The sequence below is a fragment of the Panthera pardus genome, unplaced genomic scaffold (genome assembly GCF_024362965.1).
Source record: "Panthera pardus isolate Hobbes unplaced genomic scaffold, ASM2436296v1 HiC_scaffold_12, whole genome shotgun sequence".
Taxonomy (NCBI): Eukaryota; Metazoa; Chordata; class Mammalia; order Carnivora; family Felidae; genus Panthera; species Panthera pardus.
In genome coordinates this window covers 32,745,655-32,759,527 of record NW_026526677.1, presented here as the reverse complement: position 1 = coordinate 32,759,527, position 13,873 = coordinate 32,745,655, and the positions used below count along the sequence as shown (strand labels likewise).

At 35.3% G+C, this 13,873-nt stretch overlaps 1 protein-coding gene across 9 annotated transcripts in view; it reads left to right on the top strand.

The window, feature by feature from the left end:
* METTL15 (methyltransferase like 15) overlaps nucleotides 1-13,873 on the top strand; it is a 213,553-nt gene that overhangs the window by 426 nt on the left and 199,254 nt on the right. For 6 of the 9 annotated variants that reach the window (XM_053899873.1, XM_053899874.1, XM_053899872.1 and 3 more), the window contains exons 2-3: nucleotides 1,588-1,827; nucleotides 5,278-5,564. In XM_053899873.1, coding sequence (XP_053755848.1) covers nucleotides 5,295-5,564 — 270 coding nt within the window. In that variant the 5' untranslated portion in view covers nucleotides 1,588-1,827; nucleotides 5,278-5,294. Of the gene's footprint in view, nucleotides 1-1,587; nucleotides 1,828-5,277; nucleotides 5,565-13,873 lie in introns of those variants that run through there. The other 3 variants (XM_019456584.2, XM_053899869.1, XM_019456587.2) reach the window with 2 other exon arrangements.

Genomic DNA, 13,873 nt, shown 5'->3' with positions numbered 1-13,873 from the left:
CAATTAATTGAAAGTCCAGAGCTTTAGGTTTGAGGCCCTAGGCTTCATTTCTCAGGACTCCCAGGCCTACTCCCTTTATTCCTGACTGAAACTATTTGGTGTTTTTGACATTCCTTTCGGATGAGGACTTTACAAAATAAATCCATTTAAATTTATTGGCTTAGTTCATTTTTGGATGCAGTGTTTTTTAAAGTCCTAGATTGTAGATATTATTTCAAAATGTACGGTTTAAAAAGAAAAAAAAAATACCAGGAAAAAAGGGAAATATGTTTGCTAAGATAAGTCCATTTTATTTGTCAGGATGTTTTCAATAGCATGATCTGAATGTCATTGTTATTCTTTATATTAACATTATTGTATCCATTCTGCAATTACTGATTGTAGACTTTAGGGACATAATAGCATAAATAAAAACTCCCTACCTTCTTGGAGCTTATATTCTTATATGGAGCTTATCACCATAATAAATAGGATGGCACAACACATTGCAGAATATTATAAGTGAAACAATTATGAAAACTTCTACATTATGGACACTTATTTCCTTTTGAAGAAAATCAGAAGCACAGTGTATTGTATATGATGCATGTTATATGATTGTTTCTGAACTCTGGATAGTGCATCAATAAAGATATTAATTGCTGGCTATATTACATATATGTTAGCTAACACAATAGTTACTTGTGTGGTGCTGGGTTTGGTAATAAAATTGAGAAGTCTTTTTATTTTATTTCAAATATGTACTCACTCTATAGTACTTGATGTCCCAGGCATTTTGTTAACTCTATATATGTTATTTTATTTCACTCTCAAAATAGCCCATGAGATACAGGCACAATTTATTTTACTTAAAAAACAAAAACAAAAACAAGTTTTCAGAAGATCCCTAAAGGAAATTTAACTGTACAAACCAGCCAATTCAGAAATGAGGCATTTGTCTCAGAAATAATTTCTAGGTTAAGTGATCTTAAGATACTTAATCTATTCTGAAAATAGGTATTTAAAAACCAATTTCTTGTAAAATTGCGTTCATTATTGGTGAATAAGAAGTGTTTTAGATTTCATTTATTTCGACACCACATTGTAAGCCTTGCTAACAGGTGTTTCCACACCTAATCTAAGTGCTTATTTTACATTTAACTTTAAATTCTGCCTTACAGTTGCCATTTAGCACATTTAGATGATGAGGTCTATATTCTTAAAGTATTGTGTAGTCAAAGCAAAGAAACTTTAATGTTACAATAAATGCCATCACTCTGCCAGTTGGCTTCTGTTTGGCAAGACATCAAGAAATAAAACAAAGTATGAGACTAGTGTATTTTGTAACGAAATGAAGGAAAAAGAACCGAAACCATAAAAACATAGGACTAAAGGAGACAGAAATTCCCACCTTCTGTTAGAAATTGGGAGTATAATGTGTTACAATAGAACACGGAAATTTAACAGAGGCTCATAGTAAACGGAATAGAGTGGAGTTAAGAATAAAATGGAGTTAGGTTTAAAGTTGATTCACACATTAAAAAAAAAAAAAGTAAAAGTAAATTTAAACCTGGCAGTGGTAGGTTCTTATTTCCGCCCCCTCTTCAGGAACGCTATTTGAACCCCCTCGTGCCTGCAGGACCCTTTGTCAGCTGGGGCCTGAAAAGAGCGGAACGAAAGGCGGACGGTTTTCGGTTGCTGGGGCGGACGTGGACCAGATCTGTCCGTCCTTGCAAGTTTCCCCCAAGGCTGGGACCTAGACGTGCGCCAACTCGTGTTCTCTGGCACCGTAGTAGTGGTCGTCGCTGGCCCGAGTTAGAAGCCAACAGTGAATTCTTCGTGCCTCAGGTGAGGAGAAGGTGGCCGAGTCCCGGGAGCTCTCTTGGAGCTCACCCCAAGCCTTTGGGGGAACTTCCAGAGGTCGCTGAATTCGCCCAGGACAAAAGGAAACACGCCCCTGCTCCCGCTTTCCCTCCTAAACACTCACTCATCCTGAGTTCAGAAGTTTGTGAACAGTTTTCCCTCCTCCGAGTATAATTCTTAGGCAAAAGGATGCATTCTTCCTGAACTTTAGAACCTCTTTCAGTTTCTCTCCTTTCGGCTGCCAGCCTCCAGGCTGGGTTTTTGGCCTTAGGAATTAAGTTTTCGAACGTTTTTCTCCACTGGGAAAGCTGAGTGCTAAGATGGTAACGGCACCGTTGAGGAAGTAGTTTTCAAAGGTATCACTCACTTCTGTACCCACAATTAAAGAGTAACCTGGCCAATTCCCTGCTTTCAACAGCTGAAACTGAACTTTGCTGGCAAAGCTAAAAGACTTACCTAGGAAACCAGAGTTGGCTCAAGCGGCCGGTTTCCCGTCTCTCCGCTTCCTTCCTGTGACCAGAGGAAACTTTTAAAGGATCTTAAATCCTGTAGGGTGTTTGGTTCATAGCCAACTGCATGAGCGCTCTGAGTTATCTGGTAGGACACTGGGCTGCGGAAAGGAAAGAACATCCTCCTTTAGAGCTTGTCCCCTTCCATTCTTGGGAGATAGTCAAGGAAACCACCAAAGAGGAAGATTATTTGAGGTCCTTTCTCCATGTTAACCCACGTTAGTAGCCAATTGCTGCATAATAAAATCTTCAGGCTTTGTACTTGAAACATAGTTGAGTAAATACGTATAAATTGAATGCAAAAAGAAAAGAATTAACGGTTGGCAAAGGAAGCTTTTTTTTCTATTCTACTTGCGGTTCTGTGCGCACTTCCTGTGCGGTTCTGATTCCTGTACTGGAATATTATAGAGATGTATAGATGTATGTATATCTGTCTATTTAAATATATATCATACATTTATCTAGGTATATATTTAAATATAAAAATATGGATATAGGATTAAGCAATAGGATATTGGCTCTTTACAGAAAAAGTAATCCATGAGATACAACAAATATACAGTATAATTAAAGTGCCATGCAATTACATGGGTGCATTAAATGGAGCTAGTGGGCTATGTTTGTAACATAAGCTAAGATTAAAGGCTTGGGATAGAATGCTGGAGTTACAGTTCTAGCTTTATGGCTTTCTAGGTATGTGACCTTTTGGCAAATTACTTCTCTGTTTTTCTCATCTGTAAAATAGAAATAAGTATACTGTCTATCTCTAAGAGTTGTAAGGATAGAATGAGTTTAGTGGTATTTAGTAAGTGCTTAATAAATGTTAGCCTCTATTTTGAAAAATGTTAGAAACACTAGGTTTTGAGGGTAGTAGGGTTTACTTTGTATAAGCCTTCTTTTTTTATTTTTTTAAAGTTTTTTTCTTTTAATGTTTATTTTTGAGAGAGAGAACCCTTGCCGTGCACATGCGTGGGGGAGGGGCAGAGAGAGAGGGAAACAGGAACTCTGAAGCAGACCCCACACTGTCAGCACAAAGCCCTACCTGGGACACAACCCACCATCCACTTGAGCCATAGTTGGATGCTAAACCGAGTCACCCAGGTGCCCCTGTATAACTTTTCAGAAACAAATGAGGCATAATTAATAATTTGACTAATTTGAAACTGGTGAACATTGAAAACTTTACTTAAAACATTTCCCCCCTCCCCCAATATTTTTCCTGTGTCACGTTTGCCACAAAATTCTGTGGATTATGCATGCCTTAGGTAAAGTTGGCGTATTTTTAAGGTAACATCTTGTTGATACTATATTTATATAATATAAATGTATTTCTTTTCTAGTCATTACGTGTGGTCAACTTTTCAACATCATTTTTCATTTTCTGTTGCAAAAAGAAGGGAAGGCATATTTAAACAAGATATTTATGTTTCTTTTTCTTTTTTGGAGGTGGATATTTATGTGTCGAAGTATTTTGAGAATGTGGTTTTTTGGTAGGGTCTGTCAGGCAGGCAAAATTTCCTAAAGCAAGTTTTGTTAAAAATATTAATTCTGTAGAATTATCCATCCATTCACTTTTTTTTTTCAGAAAACACTAAGCACTGAGTGTGCATCTGCTTTTGTAGATAAAAAGGTGTTATCTTATTTTTAAATAACTCCTAATCTATGAGGACTAAAAAACAGTGTTAACTCTGCATTTACATAATAGTATTAAAAACATTGCTTACAACCTGTATAAAAAGCATAATGTTTTTAAAACGTTTTCTGTTAATATATTTACATACTTTTTTCCTCTGCATTTAAGAGTTACAGATTGCAGAATAAAAAGGAACAAGTGTGAGAAAGTTAAGGAACTTAATCTTTATTTTCTTGTTTTTTGGGGGCAAGGACAGACAGTTAAAACAAAGGTGAATACGAAATGCCAAAGTAGGCTCAGTTGAGTGTTTATAAGGTTAAAATTTATTTATTTATTTTTATAGATTTCCTAAGGTTTTTTTTTTTTTTTTAAGTGTTTATTTGTTTACTTTTGAGAAACACAGAGCAAGCAAGCAGGGTAGGGGCAGAGGGAAAGGGAGAGAGAGAATCCCAAGCAGGCTGTGTGTGCAGAGCCTGAAACAGGGCTCGATCTCACAACTGTGAGATCATGACCTGAGCTGAAATCAAGAGTCAGGTGCTTAACTGACGGAGCCACCCAGGTGCCCCTGTAAAGTTATAATTTAAATTGAAACATGCTTTGCTGATACAGGCCATCTGAGACAATCTTGTCAGAGCATATTCATAACAAGTCTGCAAGATTTTCACAGACAGTTTTACCTTTCTTTCTTTTTAGATAAACATATGTAGCTTTTTCCAGGGACAGTTCCTCAAAGTTAAATTAAAGATGAAGATTTAGCATTATGAGAAAAAACAAATAGAAGAGCTTGAAATGAAAGACTACCTGAACCTAAAATAGGATAATATTTATAATCCCTTCAATCATCCAGATAGTTTTTTCAAATAAACATTTCTAATGCACTGAATCCGTTCTTTAGACTTAATTAAAATTAGAAAAGTATATTTCTGTGGTGCCTAGGTGGCTCAGTCAGTTAAGTGCCCAACTTAGGCTCAGGTCATGATCTCATGGTTCATGAGTTTGAGCCCCGTGTCGGGCTCTGTGCTGACAGCTCAGAGCCTGGAGCCTGCTTTGGATTCTGTGTCTCCCCCTTTCTCTACCCCTGCATCACTTGTGCTCTGTCTCTCTCTCTCTCAAAAATAAATAAACATTAAAAAAAAGTATATTTCAGAAAAATGATGACTTAATAAACAGTTTTTACATTTCTAATAATTAACATGTTAATGGTCTTAGAAGCTTACCAGGCCATTTTAAAAAGTTATACAAAATTACATATTTTAAAAATCCAACAATCATGATATTTTTAATTTTTTCTAGATTGGTTGACCTACAAGATGCTTCGATACCCATATTTTTGTAAAATCTATAAAGAATTTCTATCATGCTGGTTGGAATCTGGCATATTTAATTTAGGTATCTGGCCAAAAAAAATACATGCTACAACAGAAAGATGTAATGAATATGAAGCCCAGGAGCAAACAGATCAAACTGGAGCTCAGGAGTTACATAGATCTCAAAATGGAGATTTTGAAGCTATGACTAAATTACATATCCCAGTAATGGTGGATGAAGTTGTTCGTTGTTTGGCACCACAAAAAGGCCAGGTAAGTTGATTAGTTTTTAAAATTTTTAACACTTTGAAAATTGAGATATTCACTTATCTTAATATTCACTATTTTAAAGCATATTATTCAGTGGATTTTAGTATATACACAAGGTGGTACAATCATCACTATCTAATTCAGGAACATTTTCATCACTTCAATAGGGATTCCCATATCCATTAGCATTCACTCCGCATTGACCCCCTTCCTTTTGCTCCTGACAACTACTAATCTATTATTGTCTGTATGGAGTTGCCTAATCTGGAAATCTTATATAAATGGATTCATATTATATGTGGCCCTTTGCATTTGCTTTGTATTATTTAGCATGTTTTCAAGATTCATCCATGTTATAGCATGTGCCTGTACTTGATTTCTTTTTTCCCTGAACAACATTGCATTTATGGATATACCACATCCTTTTTATCCATTCACTAATTGATGGCATTTGTGTGTCCACTTTTTGGCTACTGTGAATAATGCTGTTATGAACATTCACGTACAAGTTTTTGTAGGGACATATGTTTTCACTCAGGTATATACCTAGGAGTGGAATTGATGGGTCATATGATATTCTATGCTTAACTCATTGAGGATCTGCCATACTGTTTTACGGAGTTGATTAGTTTTGTCAAGTAACTGTTTTAAAAGAAAAAGAACATTACATTGGCTGAGTGGTTTGGGTATGAAAACAATTCTAGCATAGCTTGAGAATTTTACTATCTTTTTAAGAATGACTATAGACAAAGATAAGGATATGAATTCCTGTTTTCTTGTTTTGTTAGACTTTTCAACTACCCTGCTTTTTGATTTAGAGTTCTCCAGAGAAATAGGACCAACAGGATGTGTGTGTTTGTGTGCATGCATGTATATGTGTACGTACATGTGCATGTATGTGAGTACATATGTGTGTGCACACACATGCGTGAGGTGGAAAAGAGATTGAATGATTGATTTTGAGGAATTGAATCTCAGTTAAAGAGGATTGGTAAGTCCAAAATGTGTACAGTAGGCTGACAGGCTGGAGACCCAAGTAAAAAATCTGAGTCCAAATTGAGTCTGCAATTTGCCGGCAGAATTCTTGTTTTCAGGATGTCAGTCTTTGTTCTGTTAAGGCTTTTCACTAATTGGATGGGACCACCCACATTATGGAGAGTAATCTGCTTTACTCAGTCCAGTAATTTAAAATTTAATCTCACTCCCCCCAAAAAAAACCTTGACAGAAACATCCCGAATAATAATGTTTGGCCAAATGTCTGGGTATTATGGCCCAGCAAAGTTGACATAAAATTAACCATCATACTTATTTATAGTGTTGCTGGCAGGATTATATAAGGTTTTAGATACAAAAATGCTTTAAACTCTATAAAGAGATCACAAAAATGTTAGGTAATATAATATCCAATATGATAAAGCTAGAATTTCTGGAAATTAAGCTCATTCACAAGAGAGAGAAAAAAAAAACCCTTTTGTCATAGTAAATTTTCATCAGATGTGTTCTTATAACCTAATGCTGATACTTAGCTTACTGACTTCAGAAATATGATCTCTTATTTTAAAAGTTATTATTCCCTAAATCAGTTATGTACGTTTAAAAGTCACACCTTGGTTCTTTTCCAGGATATAGTGGCTTAATGGTTAAGAGCAAAGATTCTATAATTGGACTTCCTAGGTTTGAATCCGTCATCTAACACACAAGTGTGTACATACATTCACACGCACAGCTCTTTTTTTTTTTTTTTTTTTTGAGACATGTTCAAGTTACATCAGATAGTTTTCATGAACTAAGTTCTAAGCTATACACATAAGGTATGCTGGAATGGGTGGATGTTGCTCATGTGAAAGCCGTCATTAATATGACCTAGGTTGCTTTACCACAAAAATATTCATTTACCTTATCCTTAGGCAGTATATATATAACAAGGTAAATCCAGTATTCTTAGATGAGATTATGTGTAGAAAGCATCTAGGTCAATGCTGTCATATAGTAGGGACTCTAAAGTATACATGAAAATATAAATTAAAAAATTGGATCAAACTTCCTGTTAAATATGACTTAAAGTGAAATTCTCTTCATTTTCTGTAAAGATTCATAATGCAAGGATAGCAATTAATACCCATACCTTAATGTGAGTCTAAGAAAAAGTACATGTAAATATATATGATATATTTGATATCTATAGGAGAGGGAAGGGGCAGTTAGTAAAAAAGTGGAACTGAATTTAGTGGCTTGAATTTGACCTCTGGAACCAGAAACTAAAGCTCGTTGTATAAATTCGCTGAAACTCAGTAACAACTAAATATTTATTTTGTAATAACTAAAGTAGAAAAATAGCCAAACAAAAATAAACCCCACAAAGTCTCCTACTAAATCAGTATTGGATCTGCCTTTGTTCTAAAACCAAGTGGAATAAAATGAGACAATTTTACAACTTGACCTATCTTGCTGTTTCATTTGTTCAGGTTCCTGACAAATGTAATGTTGGTTTATTTTGACATTTCCATTGTTCTGATTTGAGTTGGGTTTTCTGGTAACTTTTTATAGAAAGTTTAATTTTATGAATGTTATATTTGAAAATTTTCATGCGAGGTACATTTAGAGACAACGTTATTTCTTACCTTTTCTGCTGTCTGGCAGACAGCTTTATTCACTATTCCCTTAATCTTCAAGTAATAAAGAACTGGTGACAGTTCTTGGACAGGAAAGGTCTTCATTTCTTCCAGAATCCATTATTTGCTTCTTTCTTCCTGAGCCTTTTCCCCCAAATCATTTTCTTTTGCAAACTATGAGTCATACACTCACTTGTATCAATCACCCACATAATTATTGTTTTTCACATCACCTTCAATGGTGAATTAACAAATGAAAGTTTTGATCATAACAGGAACCTTAAAAATATCTAAATATAGTTTTCAATGAAGCCTTGTTCATTTAATAGTAATTTTTTTTTCTGTAACATTTAAAAGTTGCTTACTTCAAGCTAATTTGGGGGAATTTGTTCTATATCATAACCAATTTACTGTTATTAATTTATATTACTATTGCAAATACATGCAAAATATTTATAAATTTGGATTAAAAGAAAAAAAAAGTTCTTCCTTTGGGAGGTATAGAAGGGATTGAATAAATTATAATTCTTTCTCCTTGGCAAGTTTCCATTTCATATTCTGGGTGAATAACTTTTTGTAAGAATATATTATTCTAAAAATTTTTTCTTGCTTCTGGAGATGGTTTAGTGTTGGCTACTGTGGTCAGTTTTTCATTCCTAATTTCTGAAAAGTGGAGAAAAAGCATGACCCTGCCTAGTTGAAGATGGTAGCAATTTGGAGGATATAGGAGACTTGATATTTATTTTTTTCCTAGTAGTAGTGCCAGTTTAGTTTGGTGCCTTGGGGTTTCTGTGAGAGTGATAGGTTATGAGGCAGGTGATGGACATGCAAGGACTAGTACCAGTAGCTGTGTAATTTTGGGCAGGTAGCTAATCATGACTGTGCCTCAGATTCTTCATCTGTAAAATGGGGAAATGTGACGTACCACCTGGTCACTGTAAGGATTAGGTGAGTTCACATATGTAAATTGCTTATACTGATATCTTCTAAGTAGTATGAACTCAATAAACATTAGCTGTTATTATTAGGGGGGATAGTAAGGGTCAGAGCTGGTAGCTAGCTAGATACAATAAAACTTAGGAAAAAAATACCAAGAGATAACAAAGGTGGAAACAAAAGTTCAGGAAAGGTGAAACCAATATGTCTGGAATTGGAAAAAGTAGTTTCCTTTGCACTATTGAACTCTCCTTATCGTCATATTTCTGGTCTTAAGTCAAATTTCACTTTATCAGGCAAATTTTTTCTAAGGCTCCAGAGGTGGCAGGTCTTCCTGTTATACATTCATTGAGTCATATGTTTTTCTTTCATAGCATAAATAATAATTTATAATTATAATTTTTTAATGACATTATTTGTTCAGTGGACATTTCTCCTAACAGACTGTCCTCTATGAAGTCATAGGTGTGTTTTTTTGTTTTGTTTTTTTTCCATTATATCTTCAGTGCCTGGCACAGGCCTACAACATGGTGGGTTTTATAATGATATTTTAAGTGAATGAGTAAAAGTCAAATTGAAGGACAGATGAGAGGCACAAATAAAAAGAATGTCCCTTGGGTACTAAGGTTGCTTCTTGGGCTCAAGACTTTATATCATTCCAACTTCAGTGTGACAGGCCTAGTCCCTGGTGAGGGAGTAGATACAAGGACTGAGAAAATGAGCTGATATCTAAACTGATGCAAAATCAATTATGATAAATATCAGAGTAAGATTGTAAGGTTGGTTTTATATGTACTCGAAATCATTATCTTGCTATTTTGATATTCTAACATTTAATATTAATTTCATAATTACTAGATTTACTGAAGTTGTCCCGGTACCAGTTATGATAATTTTCTTTATAAAAAGATTCATTATTCCCTGTATAATGGATTTTTCTTAAGATCAGGAGCAATATTTTACTTGAAAATCTTTATAATCTTTAATGTAGAGTAAACATCAAAGAGAAAATCCTGAGACTATATGTTTGCTGTCTTAAACAATTGAAGGCTGATTGGTCACAGAGAGGAGGAGTTTATTTTGTTTGACCTCAAATTATTTAAAAAGGAACTTTTCTGAGAGACAGGACCAGTACCATAGCTCCTGTAGGGAGTTGCCTTTTTTTTTTTTTTTTTAGGAAGGACTATTAAAATTTCAGATGGAATGGACTGTCAAAATGTAGTGCTTCCTCTCCCATATATTTTTTAAAATTTTTTTTTTAAGGTTTATTCATTTTTCAGAGACAGAGAGAGTGTGAGCAGGGGAGGGGCAGAGAGAGAGAGAGGGAGACACAGAAGCTGAAACAGGCTCCAGGCTCTGAGCTGTCAGTACAGAGCCTGATGCGGGGCTTCAACTCATGGACCGCAAGATCATGACTTGAGCCGAAGTCGGACGCTTAACCGACTGAGCCACCCAGGTGCCTCTCCCATATTTTTTAAATTATAGGTTTCTTTGAAGTAAATTTTTATTTTACATTGCATTCTACCAATTATTTGAAAAAAATAATGTTTCCATCTTAAAAAATGAGGTAGCTAATTAAGTGAACTTTGCATCAGAATACTTTCTGCAGTGTGATACTTCCAGTGTTACACTGGTAAATATTTAGTGCCTGGTCTGAGAGTCAGGGTGTGGTGTAGCTTTAAAAACAAAAACAAGGGGCGCCTGGGTGGCTCAGTTGGTTAAGTGTCCGACTTCGGCTCAGGTCATGATCTCACAGTCCATGAGTTCGAGCCCCACATCGGGCTCTGTGCTGACAGCTCAGAGCCTGGAGCCTGTTTCGGATTCTGTGTCTCCCTCTCTCTCTGACCCTCCCCTGTTCATGCTCTGTCTCTCTCTGTCTCAAAAATAAATAAATGTTAAAAAAAAACCCAAAAACAAAAACCCTTGATTTATTTTGTTTACAGATTTTCATGATATATGTATTCCTATTATAGGCCATTTCAGCCTACCAACCTAATGTCACTGATTGTAGCCTTAGGGAGAAATATGAATAGCTGGTGCTCTTCAGCTGGTATGACCAATACCAGGTATGATTCTCATGATGCCATGAGATATCTGTGAATTATATAATGGCAGAATTTTTGCCTTACGTTTCTGAAAATCAGTATGGTCTGTAGAGTTCTTTTGTCTTTGTTCATTTGATGTTCCCTAGTTAAAACCTTTGTTTTATGTTTCTCTGCCCTAGGAAGTACCATGGTATAGCCAAAGAATATTGTTTTTCATACATTTTTTAACAACAGAGTTCTTTTTTCTCTCTAATAAATAATCCCAAACATAAGACAGATAAAAACAGCATTACATAGTGTAAATTTGTTTATATAATTTAGTTGTGACAGAGTCAGTTATGGAACAGAGGCATTTTGTTGAGTGCAAAACTTCAAAATCAACATCCGTGTCTTTTTTTTTTTTTTTTTTGCATAATTTCAAAAATTTTTTTAAATGTTTATTTAGTTTTGAGAAAGAGAGACAGAGCAAAAGTAGGGGAGGGGCAGAGAGAGAGGGAGACACAAGATCTGAAGCTGACTCCAGCCTGCTAGCTGTCAGCACAGAGCCCAGTGTGGGGCCTGAACTCACAAACTGCGGTGAGATTATGACTTGAGCTGAAGTTAGACACTTAACTGGCTGACCACCCAGGTGCCTCCCCCACTTTTTTTTTAATTAAAAAAATTTTTTTTTGTTTGCATAATTTGGATTCACAAAGGTAAATTATAATTTATAATTTATAAAATGTAAATTTTTTTAAACAGTGTTCCTGAAATCTGCTTAATTTTTTAAAAATTTATTTTATTTATTTTTATTTTATTTTAGAGAGAAAGTGTATGCAAGGGGGCTAGAGGGCAGGGGTGGGGGAGAATTCTAAGTAGGCTTCATGCTCCATGCGGAGCCTGATGTGGGGCTCAGTCCCATCACTGTGAGATCATGACCTGAGTTGAAACCAAGATTTGGACACTTAACTCACTGAGTCACTTGGGTGCCCCTCAGCTTAATTTGTAGTTAAATTGAGGTGGTAAGAGAATTTTTAATTAGATTAAAAAGGACACTATATATTAATAAATATTCATGTGCCTAGTGCCAGGCCATCAAATTATATGAAGCAAAACCTGACAGAATTTTTATTTTTACTTTTATTTTTATTTTTATTTTTATTTTTGAGAGACAGAGTGGGGGTGAGGGGCCAGAGAGAATCCCAAGCAAGTTCCATGCTTACCATGGAGCCTGACATGGACTCAGTCCCATGACCCTGGGATCATGACTGAGCCGAAATCAAGAGTTCAACTGACTGAGCCACTCAGGTGCCCCCAAACCTGACAGAATTAAAGGGAGAAATAGTGCTGTGATAATAGTTAGAGATTTTAATACCTCACTCAAAATAGCCTCTCCAATAACGAGAACAAATATTAATAAAGAAGTAGAGGCTTTAACACAATAAACTTACTAGGCTTAACAGATGTATACAGAACACTCTACCCAAAAATAGCATACACATTTGTCTCAAGTGCACGTGGGACATTTTCTGGGATAGAACATATGGTAACTGGAAAATTCATGAATTTATGGAAATTAAACAACATACTCCTAAACAACTAAGAAGTCAAAGAAGATCAAAGAAGTCACAAGGGAAATTAGGAAATACTTAGGAATGAAAAAAAATACAACATACTAAAATTTATGGGACACAGTGAAATTTGTGCTAAGGGAGAAATTTATAAATTGCTTACATTAAAAATCAAGAAAGGTGCCAAGTCTTCCATAATGTATATAAGCACATTTTGTAATGTATATAAATGTTGAATTGCTGCTGTACACCTCAAAGTAATATTATATGTCAACTATACTTCAGTTAAGATCTCAAATCAACAATCTAAGTTTATAACTTAAGGAACTAAATAAAAAGAATAAATAAATCCAAAGTTAGCCGAGGGAAAGAAATTAAAGATTAGAGCACTGTTAAATGATATAGGAAATAGAAAACCAATAGAGAAAATCAGTGAAGCCAGATTGAAGAGATCAGCACAATTGACAATCTTAGCTAGAGGGACAATTAAAAAAGAAAGAGATGGCCCAAATTACGAGACTGAAAATGGGGACAATTACTACCAATTTTGCAGAAATAGGATTATATGAAAGCACTATGAACAGTTGTATGCCAACAAATTGGATAACCTAGGTGAAACTAGACAAATTCGTAGAAACACAAAACCTACCAAGACTAGGGGCACCTAAGTATCGGTTGAGCGTCTGATTTTTGATCTCAGCTCGGGTATTGATTTTGGGGTCATGGGTTAGGGCCCTGTGTTAGGTTCCTTGCTGGGTGTGAAGCCTGCTTAAAAAACAAAACAACAAAAAAACAACAAAACAAACCTACCAAACCTACTGAACCATGAAGAAATAGAAAATAAGGATAGACCTATTACTATTCAGGATATTAAATCACTAATAAGAAAATCTATTGACAAAGAAAAGCCCTGGACCTGATGACTTCACTGGTGAATTCTACAAATGTTTAAAGAATAATTAATAGCACCTCAGGCTTTTCCAAACACGTTGAAGAGGAGGGAATACTTCCTAACTCATTTTATGAGGCCAGAATTATCTTATACCAAAGACACTACAAGAAAACTATAGCCCCAAATCCCTTATAAACATGGACACTAAAATCCTCAACAGAATGCTAACAAAGAGAATTAGGTAGTATATTAAAAGGACCAGGTGGGCTTTATTCC